Genomic DNA, 25,716 nt, shown 5'->3' on the forward strand with positions numbered 1-25,716 from the left:
CAGCCGATGTCTTGAATGCACACTTCTTCACTTTGTCATCGAACGGATAAGGCTTTCCATATATACAGTCCAACCACAAGTTATATTTCAAAGGTCCGTTTGTTGCTACGTCATCAGTAAGCTGATTGATTATGTCCTGTCTGATATCATCAAGAAAATTACAAATGTCCTTTGACTCACTTAACGTACTTGGATAATAGTAGTCTTTCAATGTTCCACGAAATGCAGACTGCGCCAAGTAGAAGCCATTATCGTTCACTTGTAATGCTCCGATCACAGTCTTATGTTTATTTTCATGTTCAGATGCCACAGCAATCGGTTGCTGCACATCAGTTTTTTTACTTGTACGCTCACGAGTCACCAATCTAAACTCAGGAGTCGTAATTGCTGCAGGTAGTTCAGCAGTAGGCGCACGGACTTCACCTTTACAGTTTATCGAATGTTGGCGCAAATTATCAATTCGAGTAAACCATTTATGACACTCGTCACAGCGAAACTTCATGCGAGAAGGACTCTTCGTACATTTACTCCTCTCATGTCTCCGTACATCATGTGCAAATGCAAACGTCATGTCGCAGTAGCCACAAGGATGCCTAGTTGAAGACAAACCCGAACCAGATGTCGCTGTTACTGCAACTGAATCATTTCCAGGCATACTCTTATGCACATCAATGCATCGTTGTTGTATAGAAACCTTTACTTTCTGCCGCACTGCAGGTCCTTTACATGTCTCCAAGTGATGCTTCAAATTAGCATTTCTTGTAAATTGCTTGCGACACTTAATACAACCAAACATTTTACGATAAGGGTTCTTGGCACATTCTCTCTTCTCGTGACGACGAGCATTGCTGATGTTTGAGAAAATCTTGTCACAGTAACGACATCGATGTTCGTTAGTTGACGATTCGCCATTCATTAAAGCCTCCATCGAGGGCGAAACAGCGTTCGTCGAGGTTTCCTGTACAGTCAGCACTACCGGCATTAAAGTCTCTTCTGCTGGTGGTATCACATCTGTTGAAATCCCCTCCAATGTTGACGTCATCGTTACCAACGGGATCTGCTCCTTCTCCGTCGTAGCTGTCGATAAGGTTCCCGTAGTCGATGGTACAACCTCCGAGTTCAACGTTAAAGACGGTAAAGATGCCATCGAGTTCGCAAGAACAGGTAATTACGCGATTTATGCACCAGATTAAACAATCTAGGTGATCCTTACACCGCCGTCGTCAGAAACAAACTGAGCGTCCTGCTGTCTAGGACTCGCTTATATACATGCACCGGATGGAATAATACGCTAGTCAAATCAAGAACAATTTATTATAATACTAGAGTCAAAACAACATTAAAAAAATAGAAGCACCATCAAAAAAATAAAGGAAGCACACTTGGAAGCACCGACAACGAAAAGGCAGCACATTTGGAAGCACCGACAACGAAAAAGGCAGCACCATCATCGAAAAGACCGCACATTTGTCATTGGCTCCAATATTCATTGGCTCCAATATTCATTGGTTCCATCAGTCTATTGATTCTATCAGTCTAGTGACTCCAACAGTCATTGACACCAACGGCCTTTTTCTTCATCAGCTCCAATGATATTTGGCTAGAATGCTACGAGTCTAAGAGACCATGAGGCTACAATTCTACGAGTGTACAAGACTCCTCCAACTACCTTCAAGTGTATAAAGCTCCAAATGCTCCAACAGCTCCAACACGCAATGTACGCGCAATACATGTAATTTACACACAATAAATGTAATGATTACACAGTACACACACACAGGAAACGGAACGTACACACAGTACACACAGGAAACGGAACGTACACACAGTACACACAGGAAACGGAACGTACACACAGTACACACAGGAAACGGAACGTACACACAGTACACACAGGAAACGGAACGAACACGTAATATTCACGCAATTGACACACAGTACACGCAGAGTACACGCAATTTACGCAAAGTACACCCAATGTACGCAATGTACGCAATATATATATGTAATGTACACACAATGACTACGCTTCGTTCGCGCAGGACAAACATTTAATGAAAACGAAGCACGTTTGGACGGAAATTCTATAAAACGAAAGCTCATTTAACGAAAAGGAGGCGCATTCTCTCGTTCATTCAACTTGGTAGGATACGATCTTCAATGATAAGTTAGGATATAATCTCTCCATCAGTCTATGAATCCAACAGTTTATATTTCCATTAGCCATCGACTCCAACAGTCATTGACTCCAACAGTCATTGGCTCCAACAGTCATTGCCTCCAACAGTCATTGTCTCCAACGTCCTTTTGGTTCATCAGCTCCAATGATATTTGGTTAGAATGCTACGACTCTAAGAGACTATGAGACTACAATTCTACGAGTGTACAAGACTCCTCCAACTACCTTCAAGCGTACAAAGCTCCAACTACTTCAGCAGCATTATGTTATAATAGTACAAGGCTACTTGACTACGAAGCTACAAGTCTACATGGCTCCAATTGCGGCATCTGTCTTCGTCTGAATTTTCTCTTTGACTCCAACTCCGCCCGCCAGCATCTCTTCGATCTGCACCTCGATTATGTTATAATAGTACAAGGCTACTTGACTACGAAGCTACAAGTCTACATGGCTCCAATTACGGCATCTGTCTTCGGCTGAATTTTCTCTTTGGCTCCAACTGCTACAGCAGCATTATGTTATAATAGTACAAGGCTACTTGACTACGAAGCTACACATCTACAAGGCTCCAATTATCACATCTGTCTTCGTCAGCATTTTCTCTTTTGCTCCCACTGCTCCAACAGCATTATGTTATATGATTCCATGGATACTTTGTTACGTAGCTACAGGTCTACGAGGTTCCAATGCATCATGTTTACGAAGCTTCCAGAACACAGGGTTACGAGACTGCGAGGCTACAGGACTACGAAGCTTCCAGGACACGAGGCTACATGGCTACGAGACTACATGACTCTAACTGATTACAATAGCACCACTCAGTGGTGAGAGTTAGGTTATCTCATGCAAAAGTACTTTATGCATGTAGTTCTGCTTTTCAACAACAGATGTCGCCACATGTTGCTTGCAGGTAAATAATATTTAGTTCTTTTATGCGGGATGCGGGATGCTCACTAACGATCGCAAAAGAAGGATGGCTTCGCTAGACTCCAAGGAAAAGGAAGTTCGTCTTGCATGTTGGTGCTCCACAGATGTCTCATGGCGTAATATTAATTTGACTGAGTAATGATATTTGTCAATTCCACCTGATAAAAATATTGCAAGTTTTGATTTAGTAGCAGAAATTATCGAATTAAATGTAACTCCAATTAAAATGACATGTCTCAATAGACAAAAAAAAATCCATGCAGAGAGTGGTTCCTCAGAATAGTCAGAAACACTTGAAGAAACCACAGGAATGATTGCAAGAACACGGGAAAAACCATCAAATTATTGACATTAATAATCAGGAGCACACGGAGAAAACCATCATAATATTGGCAAGAATAATCAGGAGCACACGGAGAAAACCATCATAATATTGACCAGATTAATCAGAAGTACTCGGAGAAAACCACCACATGTTTTCCTTGATATCATAAAATTACAGGAAAAAAATATTTAAAAACAAAAATAAATTAATAAAAAAATAAAAAAATAAAAATTTGCATAAACAGTTTCTGCTAGCTTGTAAACTTATCATTATTGAGCAAAGATAGAGTTCTTGTACAAGCCAGAAATTTATGCTATTTTTTTATTTTTTTATTTTTTTATTAATTAATTTTTGTTTTTAAATATTTTTTTCCTGTAATTTTATGATATCAAGGAAAACATGTGGTGGTTTTCTCCGAGTACTTCTGATTAATCTGGTCAATATTATGATGGTTTTCTCCGTGTGCTCCTGATTATTCTTGCCAATATTATGATGGTTTTCTCCGTGTGCTCCTGATTATTAATGTCAATAATTTGATGGTTTTTCCCGTGTTCTTGCAATCATTCCTGTGGTTTCTTCAAGTGTTTCTGACTATTCTGAGGAACCACTCTCTGCATGGATTTTTTTTTGTCTATTGAGACATGTCATTTTAATTGGAGTTACATTTAATTCGATAATTTCTGCTACTAAATCAAAACTTGCAATATTTTTATCAGGTGGAATTGACAAATATCATTACTCAGTCAAATTAATATTACGCCATGAGACATCTGTGGAGCACCAACATGCAAGACGAACTTCCTTTTCCTTGGAGTCTAGCGAAGCCATCCTTCTTTTGCGATCGTTAGTGAGCATCCCGCATCCCGCATAAAAGAACTAAATATTATTTACCTGCAAGCAACATGTGGCGACATCTGTTGTTGAAAAGCAGAACTACATGCATAAAGTACTTTTGCATGAGATAACCTAACTCTCACCACTGAGTGGTGCTATTGTAATCAGTTAGAGTCATGTAGTCTCGTAGCCATGTAGCCTCGTGTCCTGGAAGCTTCGTAGTCCTGTAGCCTCGCAGTCTCGTAACCCTGTGTTCTGGAAGCTTCGTAAACATGATGCATTGGAACCTCGTAGACCTGTAGCTACGTAACAAAGTATCCATGGAATCATATAACATAATGCTGTTGGAGCAGTGGGAGCAAAAGAGAAAATGCTGACGAAGACAGATGTGATAATTGGAGCCTTGTAGATGTGTAGCTTCGTAGTCAAGTAGCCTTGTACTATTATAACATAATGCTGCTGTAGCAGTTGGAGCCAAAGAGAAAATTCAGCCGAAGACAGATGCCGTAATTGGAGCCATGTAGACTTGTAGCTTCGTAGTCAAGTAGCCTTGTACTATTATAACATAATCGAGGTGCAGATCGAAGAGATGCTGGCGGGCGGAGTTGGAGTCAAAGAGAAAATTCAGACGAAGACAGATGCCGCAATTGGAGCCATGTAGACTTGTAGCTTCATAGTCAAGTAGCCTTGTACTATTATAACATAATGCAGCTGAAGTAGTTGGAGCTTTGTACGCTTGAAGGTAGTTGGAGGAGTCTTGTACACTCGTAGAATTGTAGTCTCATAGTCTCTTAGAGTCGTAGCATTCTAACCAAATATCATTGGAGCTGATGAACCAAAAGGACGTTGGAGACAATGACTGTTGGAGGCAATGACTGTTGGAGCCAGTGACTGTTGGAGTCAATGACTGTTGGAGTCGATGGCTAATGGAAATATAAACTGTTGGATTCATAGACTGATGGAGAGATTATATCCTAACTTATCATTGAAGATCGTATCCTACCAAGTTGAATGAACGAGAGAATGCGCCTCCTTTTCGTTAAATGAGCTTTCGTTTTATAGAATTTCCGTCCAAACGTGCTTCGTTTTCATTAAATGTTTGTCCTGCGCGAACGAAGCGTAGTCATTGTGTGTACATTACATATATATATTGCGTACATTGCGTACATTGGGTGTACTTTGCGTAAATTGCGTGTACTCTGCGTGTACTGTGTGTCAATTGCGTGAATATTACGTGTTCGTTCCGTTTCCTGTGTGTACTGTGTGTACGTTCCGTTTCCTGTGTGTACTGTGTGTACGTTCCGTTTCCTGTGTGTACTGTGTGTACGTTCCGTTTCCTGTGTGTACTGTGTGTACGTTCCGTTTTCTGTGTGTGTGTACTGTGTAATCATTACATTTATTGTGTGTAAATTACATGTATTGCGCGTACATTGCGTGTTGGAGCTGTTGGAGCATTTGGAGCTTTATACACTTGAAGGTAGTTGGAGGAGTCTTGTACACTCGTAGAATTGTAGCCTCATGGTCTCTTAGACTCGTAGCATTCTAGCCAAATATCATTGGAGCTGATGAAGAAAAAGGCCGTTGGTGTCAATGACTGTTGGAGTCACTAGACTGATAGAATCAATAGACTGATGGAACCAATGAATATTGGAGCCAATGAATATTGGAGCCAATGACAAATGTGCGGTCTTTTCGATGATGGTGCTGCCTTTTTCGTTGTCGGTGCTTCCAAATGTGCTGCCTTTTCGTTGTCGGTGCTTCCAAGTGTGCTTCCTTTATTTTTTTGATGGTGCTTCTATTTTTTTAATGTTGTTTTGACTCTAGTATTATAATAAATTGTTCTTGATTTGACTAGCGTATTATTCCATCCGGTGCATGTATATAAGCGAGTCCTAGACAGCAGGACGCTCAGTTTGTTTCTGACGACGGCGGTGTAAGGATCACCTAGATTGTTTAATCTGGTGCATAAATCGCGTAATTACCTGTTCTTGCGAACTCGATGGCATCTTTACCGTCTTTAACGTTGAACTCGGAGGTTGTACCATCGACTACGGGAACCTTATCGACAGCTACGACGGAGAAGGAGCAGATCCCGTTGGTAACGATGACGTCAACATTGGAGGGGATTTCAACAGATGTGATACCACCAGCAGAAGAGACTTTAATGCCGGTAGTGCTGACTGTACAGGAAACCTCGACGAACGCTGTTTCGCCCTCGATGGAGGCTTTAATGAATGGCGAATCGTCAACTAACGAACATCGATGTCGTTACTGTGACAAGATTTTCTCAAACATCAGCAATGCTCGTCGTCACGAGAAGAGAGAATGTGCCAAGAACCCTTATCGTAAAATGTTTGGTTGTATTAAGTGTCGCAAGCAATTTACAAGAAATGCTAATTTGAAGCATCACTTGGAGACATGTAAAGGACCTGCAGTGCGGCAGAAAGTAAAGGTTTCTATACAACAACGATGCATTGATGTGCATAAGAGTATGCCTGGAAATGATTCAGTTGCAGTAACAGCGACATCTGGTTCGGGTTTGTCTTCAACTAGGCATCCTTGTGGCTACTGCGACATGACGTTTGCATTTGCACATGATGTACGGAGACATGAGAGGAGTAAATGTACGAAGAGTCCTTCTCGCATGAAGTTTCGCTGTGACGAGTGTCATAAATGGTTTACTCGAATTGATAATTTGCGCCAACATTCGATAAACTGTAAAGGTGAAGTCCGTGCGCCTACTGCTGAACTACCTGCAGCAATTACGACTCCTGAGTTTAGATTGGTGACTCGTGAGCGTACAAGTAAAAAAACTGATGTGCAGCAACCGATTGCTGTGGCATCTGAACATGAAAATAAACATAAGACTGTGATCGGAGCATTACAAGTGAACGATAATGGCTTCTACTTGGCGCAGTCTGCATTTCGTGGAACATTGAAAGACTACTATTATCCAAGTACGTTAAGTGAGTCAAAGGACATTTGTAATTTTCTTGATGATATCAGACAGGACATAATCAATCAGCTTACTGATGACGTAGCAACAAACGGACCTTTGAAATATAACTTGTGGTTGGACTGTATATATGGAAAGCCTTATCCGTTCGATGACAAAGTGAAGAAGTGTGCATTCAAGACATCGGCTGCAGTAATTTACAGTTCTAACGATATCGAGCAAACTGTTAAACAAGGTATCCAGAAACTCTGTCAAGAAGAGGAGGACTATGTCTGTAAAGGATCTGGCTGGACTCTGTCTTGTATAAACCGATTGGAGCTAAGAATTAGTCATTTCACGCCTATGCGGACCTAAATGTTTGTAAGATTGCTAACCTTCGCAGGTGATCCTGTAGTAAAATAGAAATTATGTAATAAATATTATGTTTGTAAAAGAACTTGCAGTGTTTTTATTTTCGAACCTGTCATTTTTTAGGTATTTTTACATAAAAATTAAGATTATTTGCATCGATCGGGTATCGAACCGAGGACAGGAATCGATCGAATCAATATGTAAATTAATGAGTGATTTATTTAATGAATTTTGGAACTTTTCCCGAATTTCTAGCTAAATAATTACGGATTTTCAAGATGGCGGCCAAATGACAAGATGGCGGGTGTCACAGTAATAAATGATTACTGCACTCTAGCGGATACGAATTAAACTAACATGTTATCGGCGCACTCTAGCCGACGATACATTGATGATGGCTTCCAGCATCGAAGACAAGATGGCGGACATGACGTCATACTAGGTGACGATATATATGCTTTGAAAAAAAGTGGTGGGAGTCAGTCTGCTAGCACCCACCACGGGGGAAGGATCGGTCGCCATTTTTAATTTTTTTTGCACTCGTCGGGTTCGAACCGAGGACTTCGAACTCCGTGTCGTAAATGTTTGTTTTTTATTAGTATTTATTAAAATTTTATTAAGTAAATTTTTTATTAATTTTTAAAAAAAAATTCATTAAAATCGGATAATAAATAAAAAAGGTAAAGATGGCGGCCGTAACGGAAATTGCAACGGTGACGTCATAATCCATGATGACGTCAGAGGCTTATCGTAGGCTGTAGACATAGATGCTTAAGCCTACATATGGACATTTCTAGCCGCTGGGATTTTTAAGGACTAAAAACGGGAAATTTTCCCTCGAAACGGGAATTTTTCTTTCGAAAACGGGAATTTTTGAATTGTGGAATTTTTTTGAGATTTTTCGGCGGAATGTTTTTCCACAGAAATGGAAATTTTGAGGAATTTTGGGCAAATTTTGCCCAATTTTGGCGGATTTTGACACATTTTGAGGATCAAATTCAAGGTCAAGGTCAAAGGTCAAGGTCACAACCATACAAGATGGCCGCCGTGACGTCACAATCCAAGATGGCGGACACCGGCACCGGCACCACGCGCCAGCGCCAGTCCCAGTATGCCCATTTACATACTACTACTAGAGTTCCAAAATATTTAACTATAAATACAGGTTTTAAATTATACGTTACCAATTTTTGCGTGTTAATAGTAATGTCGCGTGTTTTCCAAATTTCGGATACATTTACCCACTAGCAATCGGAAAACCACGTTACTCTAGATGTTCTGAACTGTCATGTTTGTAGTTAAACGCTAATCAGTTGAGTGGACTAGTCGGGGGATCAACTGGGGATCTTCTTTAAGGAAATAAACAAACGCTGTTAAGTGGAAGTTTTCCCCGCTTTATTTATCTTTTATGCCCTCTTACCCACTCCCGGGCGTGAAATGAGTCTTTGCCGCGCCGTCGTCGCCCTGCGAAACTAAAAGGGCGGAGGTGGGCGGGTCGTGAATTGTTTATCCGCCGCGCAGGCAGGAGAGTGTCTCACACCGCCCTCGTCCCCTCGGCGTCAGAAGGGCTCGTCCAAGCGACGCGCGCAAATGGTCCCGGAGAGGGGAGACAGGTGCGCGCGCACTCGTCGCCCCGAGAACTTTCAGCCTTTTTGAATTCCGTCCTTGGTTCGATCCTTCGTCAGTGCTAAAAGTAATTCAATCGAGTAACATAATAATGCATTTAGTTATTTGGAACGTGACAAGAATTGCTATGTTCAGTTCTATTCCAACCTCAGACGCGATTCTGGTATATAGTAATAAGTAGAAGATGGCCTCAAGGTTCGGAGATGCTTGCCCTATATGCATGTAGTAGGCACAGTGATAAGTATTTACTACAACAATTGGTGGATTATTTTATTTATAAATATACTTATGTTTCATTCAAGAATATTTTTTTAATTCATGGAAAATTAATTGAATATTCTACAGTTTGGATTTATTTGTTTTGTATCATGCTTATTATGTGCGCAGTTAAGACTGGAAAGCTATTCGGGGAATGGTTTACAAATAGGTAACTTTAATTTTTGGAGGTACTGGGACAACACAGAGCAAAATATTGCGAACACTTTAATGGGGTAATACATTTATTTTCATGTAAATGTACAAAATTTACAAATATATATATAATTTTATATAAATATTTCTGTACCAATTACAAAAAAAAATTACACTGTACGTAAAATTGTCTGCAATTTAAAATTAAACTAATAGTTTATCTCAAGAAGCAATTGTAGTCCCGCTAATTATAATGATCACGTATTTACAGCAAAGAGTTGAAGTGTGCAATAATTTACTTTGAAGCATTACAATAACATATTTTAACAAATTATTTTCTAAATATTTACCTTGCAAAATGCGTATTTTTTAAACTGTGTTTTTAATTTTCTTCATAAGTTTCGGCCGGGTTTATGTAACTGATTCGTTATGACAGACGAAAATTTACGGGCTCAATGACTTCTTGGTTATTTTCCACAATCCTCCAACTACATGGTAAAATGTAACATGCTTATCGGCTTTATTAAAATTTGAGACCTGTAAGCCAGGAATGTTTGTGATTCCATAATTATTTTGTTGAGGGTTTTTTTTAGGTTCAGAGTTTTCAAGATAAACTGTATTCTTATTACTAAAAAGGAAAAAGATAAATGTAATAGAATTAGTGATAGGTTGGATCCCAATTTTCTCGAATCCAAATCTCGAATTGGAATCTCAATGAGTACCTCGATATTTCTCTCAATTCCGAATCTTATGTCTCAAGAGTCAAAAATAAATTTATTTACAGGAAATGAAAAATATAAATTATGGGTTTGAAACATTCAACCCTTAAAATATTTGATTCACAAACTAATTTTCCGGAATACAGACATTTTGAAATAGTATTTATATAATTACATATTAAAAGTACACTAATTTGGGGAATGGTAACAGGATAGGTATGAAGAGAAAACGAATTACCTAGTAAACGCCCGAGGTTATCAGCGTTGCATTTTTTAATTTACTTTATTTCCTCTAATATTATTCTTAGAATCTTTTCCCGTGAATACCGAATTATTTTGTTTGTATTTGAGGATTTGATTGGCCCATTCCTAGTTTGAAATCTAGCATATTAACAAAAAACATCTGTTTTATTCTGGTCTGTAATAACAACAGGCGTGATAATTTCACAGATAAATTTTACTCCAGACTAGACTCAACGTGCCCTTTTGAAATGAGAATGTTCATTGGTCGATAACAAAGTCACATCCTTTGGCAGGTTACACGCGGTTGGGTAACCACTTCTTCTCCTTGTTTGTGAAGGACTCAAGGTCGTTAAGTGCGTGTTAAGAGAATATAAAGTGAAACATATGTTATTTTGCAATGACAGATTTGATAATTTCGCTAACTGCCGCCAGCCTTTTACTGGCGACAGGCGACCTGCCACTCTATCCCTTCTGGAGTGAGACCCGATGCCCCAGTTCACGATTAATTAACGTAATTTAACTTACAGTAAGTATTACTAATGAGTGCTCAACGCCATCTTACATTCCATAGTTTTAGGCACACGTGCTGACTTGGCAGCCTGTAGGGCATCGAATGAATTCGCTCACCGCCAGGGGTACCAACCCAGACACGCACAAGCACCAATGCGGACCGCAAGGCACAAGCTCCCGACACCAGCATGGTTGGAACTTTCTGTCCCTGTCCAACTCTTCTTCCTGGACCATCCTCCTTGTCCTGCACTGAACCTGGCTGCTTACTGCTTGCAATAATCAACCACGCATGAATTAACCCAGGGTTTTCCCTGTGTCTACGCAGGTTTTACCTGGGCTCAACTTAACGAATCATAGCCTAGATCTAAGATAGGGGAGTAAGTCATGGCATCAATCGCTCCAATGGCTAGCCAATGCCCAAACAAAGCACATGATGCATGCTACCCTTTCTGCATGGCTTACACCCAGTATGATTAGGCGTATAGTATTCGCTCTAAGGCACACTTAGGGCGGGATTCATAGTCGAAGGCTTGTTTGGCGAATAAGTAATACTTAATGAAGTAGTGCTTATTCTTCAAGTAGTACTTATTCCAGCAATGAATTCATAAACCTATACTTGACGAAGTAATACTTGAACAAGCACTACTTACATTGGCCATGCTGTACTTGATGAAGTATCTCAAAAAGTAAAGGACGAATGTTGTGTCAACGTAACGCACGCAAATATACTGCTGTAAATACATAGTTTACCTGTTTGAAAATAAAAATGCCCACGTTTCAAACCATATATGCGATTAAAATAATGAAATTAATACGTAAGATGATATTTATACTTTATTTGATAGTAAACTTGAATAACATAAATATGAACATGTATTAAAAACGAATTTACAACTACATAAATATGTTTTGAATGTTTGTGTTGTTAAATTATGTTGGCCATCATGTGTCTGTTATCTATAAGCGGGTGAAGTTAACCACGTGGTAGCGAAACAACACGCTAGCTGCAGAAGAGGTTATGTACGTAGCCTGTATTGTTTACAAAACTAAGTGGCAACGATTTGTTTCGTTTCTTTTCCCCAAATTTAATTTGTTTACTCTCTCAATTTTAATTTAATATATGGAAAAATTAACGGGAACTAATACCTTACATAACCTATTTCTTACAACAAACAAATCCGTACCAGTACTTGAGTCACCTAGATAGCCGACTTCATGAGGTATTACTTATATCAATGAATAAGCATGGCTCATTTGATTATGAATACTTGCGAAACAAGGCAAACTTATTTCATGGCTGTGAATTCGTATTGAGCACTACTTATTTGACGCAGTGCTTCGTGAAGTATTACTTGAAGTAGTCCTAATAAGCAGTGTTCTTTTTGTTCACTATGAATTTAATGCCATACTTAAGCATGCATTTAAGCAGTAGTTTTTTCAAGTATTGCTCATATCACCACAATGAATTCCGCCCTTAGAGCCTTACCTAACCCAGACCCCTCCCAAACAAATACACTTAGAAGTTAGTTTAGGAAAAAAAATACATATGCTTCAAGTCTAATTTTTTTACCCGATGACTCTTATAAATAATTTATTTTGCGAGATTACGATTTTTTTTTGTACACAGCGCGTATGTAGTCTATGTTTGTTCCAGTTCTTTGTGTCAGCCACCGGGCTGGTTATGACGTGCGATTTGGGAGGCGATTATCGGCCTTTCCTCTCTCGTCCGCTGTCTCTCAGCGCGCTACCTCCGCTCGGCCTGTCAATGTTTGTGGTGACGGGAAGGGTGGGAGGCGTGTGTTGTAGCTCATTCCAGACAGCTAATCTACGTGAGCGGTCTACCAGGAGAGGGGGGTGGAGGAGGACAGCAAGCACATTTATCGCTCACACAACGCTCACACCGGGACAGATATGCTGCGTCTGCACTTTAATGAACAATCAGCAATATCGAGGGGTCACTGAAAAAAAAAGGTTACCAACAAACAGAACCTGGAAAAAAACAAACTATTTTTATGTCAACAGTGAGACTGAATTGTATGAACTTTTCAGAAATTGCTCACGATCTGAAACATCTATACTAATAATAAAAATGTGCGGCATGAAAATTCTGTACATTGGATATGAACTGATGAAAAAAAAAAAACTTTGTAAATGGTCATTAACAATACTTAAAACTCGAAAATATAGCTTTTAAAATGTTTGTTTGCTTGTTTGACCCGACCTCAAGAGATAACTACTGGACGGGTTTAATGAAACCTTTTTTATTAGTAAGCTATTTGGCTAGGTTATATATAATTACAGAATTACACCCCTTATATGGCAAGAAAGTGATAAATTTCGTTTTAAGGCAGTTAATTATATCTCCAAAGCAAATCAAGAATAGGAAAAAAAAATTGGGTACCTGTAAAAATAAACATACCAATTGTATCTATAGTCCATCCACGGTAACCTCCTACTTTTTTAAACGAACCTTTGAAAAAACACACCAGGATGCAGCATGTTTGGTTCGTTTGCAAAAATACTTTCCATCATATGCATATTAAACATGCATTAACACTAAATTACCGTATAATGATGTTAAATAAAATTTTACAAAAAAAGTAACTATCTATGTACAATATTATTAATATTAATGATCTCGCATGTGTGTAAATGAAACAGTGAGAGAAGTGGTGTGTTGGCAATGATTAGAACGAAATAGTTCCATAGCCAAAATATATATTTTTTGACTTTCCGCGTGTATTTAAGAATTTGTTTGGGTATTTGTTAAGTTTGAACATTTTTTTAAATCTCTGGTGAAATAAAAACGTTATGTTAACGGTAAAAAAATATTACGTGCCGAAACCGTGGTCGCGCATTAATAATGTTAATAGTCACTTGTTTGTTTTCTCTTTCAGCCGCTTTCAGCAGCTCTTTAAGCAGTCTGCAGTCTGTACGCCATTTTGCAGTGTGTTTTAATATATTACTGACCGTGAAATAACGTACAGTTTGTGTTTCAGGATTTTGTGTTAATATTGTGTATTTTAACTTTGTTATATTATTTATTATCTACTATTGTAATGATGGAATTTGTTATCGTTTTGATATTTTGTGTGGTTCTTGTGATTGCTGTAATGGTAATTGGTTCCGGGATGGGGAAAGCTACTTCGTCGCAGCGTCAGATGGACATCATTAACGTCGCTCAGAACTTATATCTTTTAATTAGGAAAGGCGACTTGAAGAAATGTGACGTTACGCAGACGACCGCGTTTCTTCTCAACATCGCAAAGTCAACTGTTCTCAAGTAAGTAGGCTTTTTTCGTTTTCATGCACGTAAAAAAAATATCGACTGTGTCCTAAGTATTGTCGGCCTGTGTTTTAACTCACGAGGTTTTTTGTGTTTTATTTCCAAATTATATTTTTTGGTGTGAGACAACACCGCCATGTGGCATCTCTGTTGAAAACTTAACCTAAAATCATATTAGGCCTACTCAGGTCCTAACAATAACAATATAGGCACTTTCAAGTATTTTTATGGGTGTGATACACGTTTGTTTATAACGATGTTTATAAACTTTATGATAGGTTTAACTATAACATAAGGGAGTGATTTTATAATTTGCATTTAATTAGTTTTTCATCTGTTTGGGAGATCACAAAATAAATAAAAAAACACTTCATTAATTTCGTGGACAAAGTCTGTCATGTTTCCATTTAGTGACCACAAAGCAAATATTTGTGACAAAATGCCATATTTGGAACACTGCCTAACTGCGTATTGTGAACGGGTCCCCGGAAAAGTGTTATGACAAATGTTTTTTTTTTGGTTAGGTACTACAAGAAAGACATTGAAGAAGTTTCAACACCAGGAAAAAAGAGGAAAAAAAGGCCACAGGAAGGAAAGTCACTTGATACAGTCGACGATTTCACAGTAAATGCAATCAGGAATGCAATTTACAGGATGTACGCTGAAGGTAAAAATTTGATACTGAAGAGTAGTTTCGATATCACTGGGGTAGGCCCTACTTAATTGTATTCATTTCATATATCCATATGCAGATTGACCGGTTCAGTTTTTTTCCCGATATCATCTGTCCTTTAAAAATACTTAACATTTTTGGGTGGTTTGTTAGGTTTCTTTATTGATATGGTATTGATATATAGAATATTGTGCAACATATTAAATACGTACACGTCCTTTTAAGGTTAGGTTAAAGATAGAAAGAAAATTGTTACATTCTAAAACTACAAGTAATGTTTATATCGTTATACACAGTACACATATTAAATAACCTCAACTTTTATGATGTATCAGAAGGTTAAATAATGACTATTTCCAGTATCAATAATATCCAGTTGTGCGCTTTAGCAGTAATTGGTTACAAATTAGTGAGTTGTGGTCTAAGCAAGCATGGTTATTAAAAAAAAATTGGGATACTTAATTGGCTAAATTGTACTGTGTGGCAGGGTCCAGTACAATATATATTCTATTGCAAAATAGTGTCTTCCCCCGCCTAACCCTTTAGAAAATATAGGGGTATTGTTATTTTATAAACAATAGTCCTACTTCATTGTAATGAAGTATCATATGAAAACACAACTTAGCCAGACAAACTGTGTGTTAGTGTATGAAGTAACAGAAGGTTATAAAACAGTAAAAGTTTAGTATCGCGTATCCGATTCGATACATTGATCCTGATCGCATGATCCTGCAAATATTGATCCTGTGATTGATGATGCTTGCTTTTCTAATTTATTACGTTTAAAAATCCTGTACAAAACCAAAAATAAAAACCTGTGATGTAGTAATGAGTTATGATTTAAAGTTGAATAATAATGAAAATATATATGTTTTATTAAACTTATGATAATTATTCTTGCTATACCACAATATTTGATTATGTTCAGGATCTTTGATCTGAATAAATGAAAAAAAAACATGCACCACACGATCAATAGGATGTACAGGTTCATGCATAAAGATCTAGGGATCACATGGGATACACGATACAAAACATTTACCTACAACACAGTGTAGAGCTTGTAACTTATTGATTGCTAAATTGAATGCTGAAATACTAATGGGTAAATATTTACTTGGGCGGTATTTCCGAAAAAAAATGTTAAAAATCCGAAAATACCTTTATTTTATGCTCTTCAACTTCCTCTTTTCATTAAAAGTGGCGGAGGTAAGAAATTCCAAATACTTTAGAAGATATCGAATTTTTAAATTTCATCATATGTAGTTGAGCGGTATTTGCGAAAATAAATGTTAAAAATCCGAAAATACCTTTATCATATGCTCTTCAACTTCCTCTTTTCATTAAAAGCGGCGGAGATAAGAAATTCCAAATACTTTAGGAGATATCAAATTTTTTAATTTAATATTTTAAAACTAAAATGGTCGATTAAGTCAGGTCAGTTACATTATAAATACTTTCAAACTAAGGTAATATTAAAAATAATGTGAATTAATTTTAATTATTCTTTAGTTTTAAATTATTTATAATGTAACTGACCTTACCTACCTAACAAACCCGTAACAAAGGATGTACAGTAACAACTCACGTAAATTTTTTTGTTACTTATTACTTGCGCAACAATATCAAAATAACAAATAAGACTTTAAAATTAGAAACGTTAAAAACTCACCTAAGTTGGAGGCGGTAATTAAACACCGTTTTAAACAATAATTGAACTAAATAATCACGTATTAGTTCATTTGAATTCTGGCCTATCACGAACAAAAACGTGACATCATTATCCAATAAAAAAAATAGATACTTGTACGTAAACAAGAAACAATGGTGCACGCACGCCACAGGAATGCGCTGGTTTTGTGCTGAAATTTAAAAATTCGATATCTCCTAAAGTATTTGGAATTTCTAATCTCCGCCGATTTTAATGAAAAGAGGAAGTTGAAGAGCATAAAATAAAGGTATTTTCGGATTTTTAACATTTTTTTTCGGAAATACCGCCCAAGTAAATATTTACCATTAATTTAAAAGTATTTTTGAAATGTAAGTTTATTAAAACTATTTAATAAATGTAAATTGTGCACTTAAATTATCTTCTACGGGGTTGTGGTTTCGCTTAGTTTTGTGTACCTCTGTTATTTCATGTATTGTTAATGTATGCAATAAATTTACAGGTTTGAATGTTACAGTCGACACCATTTTGAAAGAAATCAGGGAAAGACAAATAGATTATTATGGTGGAAGATCAAGTCTTCATAAATTGTTAAAGAAGATGGGATTTTCATGGAAAACTGTTGATGGACGAAAAGCTTTGATAGAGAATGAAAACATAGTATTGCAGCGAATAGATTTCTTGAGAAAGTATAAAGAAGAAAAAGAAAGAGGTGCCAATTTCATATTTGTTGATGAAACATGGATTTTCCAGAGAGGCAAGGCATTAATTTATTTGAAAATTTGTTCTGTGGTCCAATACAAAGTATTTCATTTCCATTTCATATATTTTTCAGGAACTGTATCAAAGTCATGGCAGGACAAGAGTCTACAATCTGCGAAGAGACGTACTGTTGGAGATGGTAAAAGGTTTATTGTTGTTAATGCTGGAGGGCGCACTGGCTTTGTGCCAGGAGCAGGATTACTTTTTGTTTCAGGTCAGAAGACTGCAGACTACCATGGCGAGATGAATGGGGAAACTTTCTTGATGTGGTTTGAAGACATGTTGGTGCATCTTGAGGAACCCAGTGTCATCATAATGGACAATGCTTCATATCACAGCACCCAGGTATGTGCAATGGTAAAGCAGTGTCTTTTTATTGCTCAAATTGTAATGTGAAAAATTTACATGTGTTTATTATTGTGTATAAGTACGAATATTCGAGACTAATACATTTTGCCAGCAATAATTGTTATCTTAATAGTATGCCTACACTACATTTTTATAAACTATAATGTTTGAGCTGAAATTGATTACACACACACACACACACACAGATATATATATATATATATATATATATATATATATATATAATGTAATTGAATTACATTGTAGTGCAAACTAATTTAGTAGAGGGTTTGAAATACCAAATAAAATTTTTTTATTGCAAACAGCATTTGAAAATGACATAATTACTTGTTTGGTAAAAGGACCCACTTTATGAATGCTCTGTTGCCCTACTTAATAAATTAAAATAATATTTTCAAAAACATTTCTAGTCACTAAACTAACATGCTTTGTTAAATTTAGAAATTCATTACGACAATATGCCAAAACACATGTTTGCTTTGCATAAGTACAGTAGAACCCTGTTATAATTTGTTTTTAAGGGGCTACAAGAAAAAAAAACATAAGCAGGAAATTCAATTTAGTACTTTTTAGTGTGGATTTATTGCCAATGGACTCAACAAGCTGCATAAAGATATATTTGATGCTCCAATTTGCTTGTAGCAAGCCAAAAACAATTTTTCTTTAACATCATGGTGCTTCCAGCTTCTATCTGCTTTGTCTTTACTTACACATTGTCTCATTGCTGTAAAATTGTCTCATTTCTGTATAATTGTCATAATTCACGACAGTGTTTACAGTGGAAATGCTTAAGTCCAGTTCTTTTGCCACTTGAACATGTGATTTAAGTGAATACATTTGAAAACACACAGAATGGCTAAAAATTTATGAATTTATTTGTTTTCCAAGGGTGTCAACAGGCAGTTAACTGCTAACATACACATATACATAGACAGTATAGACAAAGGCTTTTAATTTTTTTCGTCTTCTAAAATTTTATGAAGTGAACATTACAAGCACGAAACGCATAATTTGTGAAACATTATATCCAGGAATTAAATACATTGTCCTTATAGGGAAAATATTGGACTTGAAAAATAATACATTATAGGCAGGAAAACTTTATAAGCAGTAAAATTGTAACAGGGTTCTACTGTCATGAATTCTTATCAGCTACTTGAGTATTTAGTTAAATGTTGGCACAACGTAGGTTGAGAAAACACCTACAACGAACTGGACCAAGGCTGCACTGATCGCGTGGCTGGAGAAGAATGGGATAAAACATGAAAATAATTGGTTGAAAGTGGAGCTGCTGAGAATAGCTAAACAAAACAAGCCCCGAATACGGTATATTATTTCGTTTTTTTTACAGCATTTCTTTAAAAGTGAGATAGTTGCAAAAAATTACGTATACACCTTGTTCTAACACACTTTTCAGATATGAGGTAGACGAGTTGGCTCGTAACTATGGCCACGAAATTCTACGACTCCCACCCTATCACTGCCACTATAATGCAATCGAACTAGTTTGGGCTCAATGTAAACACCATTACAATAGTAACGTGGGGCGGGCCAAGAGATTTGACAATAATGCAGTTGCAGCCATCTGGAAAGAGGCTCTTGATGCTTCCACACCAGAGAGGTATTTTCATGTTGCATGACCAATGGGGTATTCCTTTTGAAGTAGAAATTGTTTTATTTTCCTGTAGAACATTCCTCAAGCTTCAGCAAAACCCTTACCATACATTTTTACATAATACGTAAGTATTGTTGCCTAGCAGCCTGGTCCTACCATTCCTTTTGATAACTTTGTGTGCTAGTGTGTGTATAGTGTGATTATCATTTTGTGTATATTCATATACCAGTAATACAGTTTTAAAACAATTGGTAAAAATAAGTGGTTTGAATTTGTGTAGTTGTCGTTTTGAAAATGTGTTGCATGTATGTGTTTGTGTTCGTGTTTGTGTTTGTGTTTGTAATTTTATTCCCATGTGATTCATACATATCTGTGTAGTTTCTAGATCTAACAGTGGTGACTTATTTGCAAGGTTTTTTTTTTTTTGTAATTGCAGTCCATTTGCAATTGTTTCATTTCCATAAATAGTTTTGTATTTATTAGTAATTGTGATATTACTTTCTGTTATGCTTAATCTTGTGTCAATGACTTTAAAGTTATGGTGGGTTCAGTGCTGTAGGCAGATTTCAATATTCAGATAAAATTTCAACGTAGAGAATTTTGAATATTTTCATCTAGCGAACTTGAATAGGTATTTACACATGTAGTTCTTGCACATTAGTATTTTCAAAAGTTATGTTATTATAGTGAAATACATATACAGTAAATCATCAAAACTATTCAAAAAATTAAATTTTCGCTATATCTCACTGTTTTTGTCTGGGACAAATTTTAACCAAAAACAAACACAAAACTTATGAAATAAATATTTTATCATATGCATTCTAAGCCTTTATTGATAACATATATAATATTTACAGCTTTATTATATCTTGAATAAACCACTATAATTTTTTTTTTTCAGATAACATAAAACAAAACATGTTACTTCAAGTATTAAATATAATAGCTTTGATAGTTGAGGAAAACACATTAAATGAGTTTTGTTGTGTTTAAAAATACTTTCTTGTGGAGTGAGTTCAAAATTGTATGTAATAAAGAGCATGCCATGCATTGTTTACTATGCCGTTCTGACAGAAACAAACATATTTTGTTATAGAGTGGTTTTTGCTATAAACAGGTCATTTATATAGAGGTTTTACTGTATACATTAATTTTTTTAGATGGGCGAGGTGTGTGGATCACGTGGAGAAGCTAATTCAAGCAGACTGGGAGAGAGAAGTCCACATAGACAGCGGCACCATTCCTCCACTCATCATCCACCTCGGCGAGGATAGTTCAAGTGAAGACAGTGACAGCGAAGAATTTGAGGTTACGACACAGCAAGTAGATGGAGACAGTGAAGTACTGGCAGTTCCTCTTGATGATTTACCCGGGTGTTCTTATTGAGGTCTGTATGTAATAAACACCTGGGCAACTGTAAGTATTGGGGTTTGAAACATTTTTTTTTCTTTTATGCATTCCCATGAAGTATGTTGATTACTGGAACTTTATGTATTAACTTTATATTACACGTATTATGAAATGAATATTAAATTTCATTTCTGGATTCGTATAGGTGTATGTGAAACATTTTATTTTGTTGTGTGTCTTCATTTTTCAGTGAACTTACTTGGAAAACAAAAAGCCAGTCCCCATCCAGGGCCACAAATAAATAATGCATATAAGTGGTATAGAAATTACTGTCAATTCTTCACCACAATTTTACTGTTCATAAAATTATGATTTTGTCTAATAAGTATACTCAGGAAAATGTATATAACCATATTTTTATTTGTGGCCTTAACCGGCAAAATGGTAGGGGTTTATTAAATAAAAGAAGAAAATTCATTTTTAAATGTTTTCATCTGAATTTGTTAATTTTATTAAACCTTCAATCCTTAGTCTTTTCCAGATTGCTTAGATGGACAGCCATATGTATAATTTACAATACTTTTTTTTTCAGATGCAGAAAACTGTGTTGAACTGTACTAAATGATGATATTTATTGCTTACATAAATGTTGTAAATTTATATATTCTCCTAAAAATTTACTTTAAATTATATGTTATTTCTTTAGCTAACAAACTTATTTTTTAATATTTTTACCATTGGGTATCATAAATAATGTTATGAACATATGCATGTATACTTAGATCATATTCAAATTACTTTTATATATATATATATATATATATATATATATACATACATACACACATTGTTTTGACAGCTGGTGATTGTAAACAAACCATTTGACATTTGTCACATGGCAATGTTTTTGTTTACATACGGCGGAAGGATACATAGTGACATTAAAGTAGATCCGGTGAAAAGCAGGGCTTCAGAAAAGTAGGAGGTTACCGTGGATGGACTTTACCACAGTTTGACCAATTTGATTTTTTAAAAAAAAAATTGCACACGTACTTTCGAGTCCATTACAACTAGAGGAAAGAAAATAAAATAGCACATTGTACTCTTGTCAATTTATATAAAATCTTGTCTTATAGGATGGTAAAAAAAGGACAAGCTTTTATTTATTTGAAAAATGTATCTCTAAATCAAGTTAGCAAGACGTAAAATATTTGGTTGGCTTGGTAAAAATAATAAATGACACATTATTAGTTTCACCATTTTGCGGGATTTCACCCCTAAGGGGTGTGAAAGATGTAAGTTAGAACTCAAAATGTAAAACGTGAATGTAGAGATTGGACTATAATTATTTAAATTTTCCGATAATCTACACGTAAGAGGTGAATAAGCGTTGATATGTTTTTGATATATTAAATATATCTCCCAAGGAAATATATTAGGATATATAATATACATATCTACTATTTTACCATTTTGCGGAATTCAACCTCTAAGGCGTAAAAAAAGGGGTAAAATTTATTCTATTATAACTTTAGGTGAGAAACTAAGAATGAACAACATGTAGGTTTATGAAGAGTTACGTATTTTTTTCATTCATCGTAATTCATCATTTATGGGTTGAGTTTTGATTTATTAAAAAAATATAAGTATCTCAGAAATAAAGTGAGACATAAAATATTACGTACAAATAATAAAAATAATAAACAACAAAATTTTAAAAATATTTTTGCGAGATTTCACCCTTAAGGCGTGTAAGAGGCGTGAGTTTGGTTTTAATAAAATAAATACATATTTCAGAATCTACTACAATTAAAAATAAGGAACAGAATTAATAAAATAAAAATAGATTTAAAAATTTTGATTTCCTTATTTCAATTTTTCTTAATCCTATCTGTTGGGGGTGACAAGAGGTGAGTTTTTTTCTCATTATAAAACATATTTATATCCAAAGTAAATCAAGCGTGAGTTAAAAAAACTGACAATGAAGATTCCAAGCTATATATATATATATATATATATATAGTATTACCTTGCAGGCTATTTTATTTTTCTTGAGATTCGACTGCAAAGAAAAAAAAGGGGGTGGTAATAGCGGTTTTATAGTAAAAGATAATATCTACAAAGAAAATCAAGTGAAATGTAAGTAACTGAGACACATAAGGTGTTTTTACTATTTTTAGACATTCCACCACAAAGGTAGTGTAACCGCCCTGTTGCTTTACTCCAGCAACACCGCGGTCAACAATCTGTCCTCACACTCTTGCCCCAAGGAGGGTCAAACTTCGCGCGGGTGGCACGATCCCACCGCACGCGACAGTACAAAATATAGTTCCCCTTTTCATTCCGCAAGTGTGAAATGCTTTAAAACCAAACAATGTAAGAGCAGCATTCAAATTCTTTAATTCTCTCATGGCTGTTACTGAGTAGCATGATTCAAACTAACTCCTAAGAACATTAAACTATAACTCTATATTTACATGTACATTTAATTCACTTGATTAGCACAACAAAATATTAAATGTAAGGTCCTTGAGTCTCTATAGTTCCTTGAGTGTACTTTTACGGTATTAGTATTATGCATGAACTCGTTTGCTGTCTGTCTCTAGCAATCACGGCCTAAGTGGCTAATGTTACACCTCACGTTAATAGCATCCAAAAAAAGGTACGTCCACATAAAAAAACTAGTAAGACACGGGCCCGCCCTTCGCCTATTCTGACAACAAGGTGTTTGTGCGTCGACTCCTTACTTTATACGCGTTGACTGGGCCCCAGCTGGTCGTCCACGCGGCCCATGTTGCTGTCGTCGTCGCTGGCTCGCGAGTACCGTCTCACAGGCTCGCGCGCCACAGCTCTGCGCGTCACTCCGCCACGTCATCGTCGTGCACCTTCGACCGTCCTCGGGATTGCTCGGAACACCCGATGCCCACTAATCACTTGGCGTCCATTTAGCAAACGATTTCAGTTTCATTTTAGCATCCTAACGACATTACTTTAACAAAATGACAAAAACCAATAAAAATGAGTATTTTCTAATTAAACACAAAAATAAATACTTCTTCAAAGAAAATAAACTAACGTAGGCAACAGCTAACTAAACAATGAAGAAAGTTACCGAAACCGGTAACAGTAGTGAAACGACGATGAGTTATTGTATATAATAATAAAAAAATACCTCCTAGCAAATTAAGCGGTAGGAAAAAAACTGAGAAAGAGATCTACTTGTCCCGTTACGCAGGGTCCCGTTACACGGTGTCCCGTTACACTGTGTCCCGTTGCGTTGTGTCCCGTTGCGCTGTGTCCCGTTACGCTCATCCAGATGGCCGTCGTGACGTCACAATCTGATATGTGCCTCGGCTCCGGCTCCACAGCCAGAAGCCAGTTTCAGGAGCCCCCAATATATACTACTCACACATACATCTGATTCACTTTGATGATTCGAATACATTGCTCTTGGCAAGACTTTGACGATTTTGACAAGGAGAAGATGTGGTTATCCTATCACACGTAACCCACAAAATTATGTAACATTGTAATTGGAAAATGATTATTAGAGACCAGGATTCCTTTTTTCGATACGCTGAAATCAACGTACTTGTACCTTTGAACTGCTTCTACAGTTAGCTAACAGCTAATATGAAGGTATTTGGGCCAATGAGAAGCCTTCAAACAACGACGTATCGAATCAAAAGTTACCCAATTGAGAAGTCTTATAATTAGGGCCATGAACGTTTTCGCGAAACGATTTACAGACCAGCTGTTTGTTACAATTTTTAGCATTGTCTGTGTGTCGTGGTTGGCCCATGTCTGTTTGTCAGCACACCGGTCCGGAAGCAAATGCATCATGGATGATCCATCCAAATAGTGCAATGGCTTCTCTTTCAGACGGCAGCCAGTTACAAGGAAGAAACAGATGGCTCGGGGATACAATACATATTGCAGTGTAATGAGCGATTCTTTTATATCACAAAAAAATTTATAACTAAGTAGACAGTGGAAACGTGATATTTTCCTTCGTATCCAGAGGAATTTTTTTAGTTCATCCCGTAGGTTACCGAACCTGCCAATTTTCTTGTCCCTAATGATGATTCACGTAGGATATTCGAGATTAGCCCGGAGTGAAATGTATATGCGAAATAACCGCGGCTGGGTCAGTTGTTATTCTACGTTACACACAGACCAGAATAAATCAAAACTGTGTCTCTTCCTTCCTGGAACACTGTTCGCATTTGAAGCGGCGAAAACTGTGTCGGGCTGCCACCTTTCTGGCCGGCCACTGGGAGCGCTTTCAACTCCAGTCAGGCACAACAATAACGCGACGAGGTTTTAACTATCGCCATGCAGTTTTTCCCACTGACGTCAGTGCGGTAATTGTTGCTGAGCTGCGGCGGGAAGTGGCCTGGGCTCCACGCGATATTTACACATAAAACGCAACGAGCTCTGAGCGGTGGACCGCGCGGTTCGCTGTGCGCTGCGCTGAAGCCGGCATTTCCCCCCGGAATTAAATTCTACTCCCGTCGACTAATGAATCGTCATTTCGGCATTAATTTATGAGACACAAATATGAGCGTGATTCGTCGTGTGCAAAACGATGGAAACGACTCGCACCTCTCGGCTCTTTGCTTTATTGTTCCTGTCAAAACGGCGTTTAATTTGTGGAAGTTGTGAGCGACGCCAATTTCGCTCAACGCAGAAATTGTTTCCGTCCAAAATAAACGCAGCAAAAGCCAAAATATATTTCCTAGAATGAAACTTTGTTTACAGAATGTTGCTACAACGATTCTTTTATTGAAAAGGTAGCTTACTATTGACACATAACGATATTGAAAAATAGCACGCCCGCTCCAGCTGTTCCATTACTGTTTTCAGATAGCTTTCGGGTTTCTGTGAAGTCCTAGCGCTGTCTTTTTC

The 25,716-nt window shown here is 36.8% G+C and overlaps 1 protein-coding gene across 4 annotated transcripts; it reads left to right on the top strand.

Moving 5' to 3' along the window:
* The first annotated feature begins 13,720 nt into the window (after positions 1 to 13,720).
* LOC134535406 (uncharacterized) lies at positions 13,721 to 21,281 on the top strand. 4 transcript variants are annotated; one of them, XM_063374507.1, is made up of 6 exons: positions 13,729 to 14,364; positions 14,892 to 15,034; positions 17,212 to 17,466; positions 17,545 to 17,610; positions 17,686 to 17,816; positions 20,619 to 21,281. In XM_063374507.1, exons 1-6 carry the CDS (start codon positions 14,141 to 14,143, stop codon positions 20,730 to 20,732), a joined length of 933 nt encoding a protein of 310 aa, XP_063230577.1. In that variant the 5' UTR covers positions 13,729 to 14,140; the 3' UTR covers positions 20,733 to 21,281. The 4 variants fall into 4 exon arrangements, with proteins under 4 accessions (XP_063230553.1, XP_063230570.1, XP_063230561.1 ...); XM_063374500.1 differs by having other exon boundaries at positions 13,724 to 14,364; positions 17,545 to 17,816; XM_063374491.1 differs by having other exon boundaries at positions 13,725 to 14,364; positions 17,212 to 17,610.
* Positions 21,282 to 25,716: the final 4,435 nt, after the last annotated feature.

This window comes from Bacillus rossius, chromosome 1 (assembly GCF_032445375.1).
Source record: "Bacillus rossius redtenbacheri isolate Brsri chromosome 1, Brsri_v3, whole genome shotgun sequence".
Lineage (NCBI taxonomy): Eukaryota > Metazoa > Arthropoda > Insecta > Phasmatodea > Bacillidae > Bacillus > Bacillus rossius.

What these genes read in the sequence shown, in the direction of transcription:
- LOC134535406 (XM_063374483.1), top strand. Translation starts at nt 14,141, where the DNA reads ATGATGGAATTTGTTATCGTTTTGATATTTTGTGTGGTTCTTGTGATT. An exon ending in GCAAAGTCAACTGTTCTCAA is followed by an intron (nt 14,365 to 14,891) that starts GTAAGTAGGCTT and finishes TTTTTTGGTTAG; the next exon opens with GTACTACAAGAAAGACATTG. An exon ending in CTTCATATCACAGCACCCAG is followed by an intron (nt 17,817 to 20,618) that starts GTATGTGCAATG and finishes TAATTTTTTTAG; the next exon opens with ATGGGCGAGGTGTGTGGATC.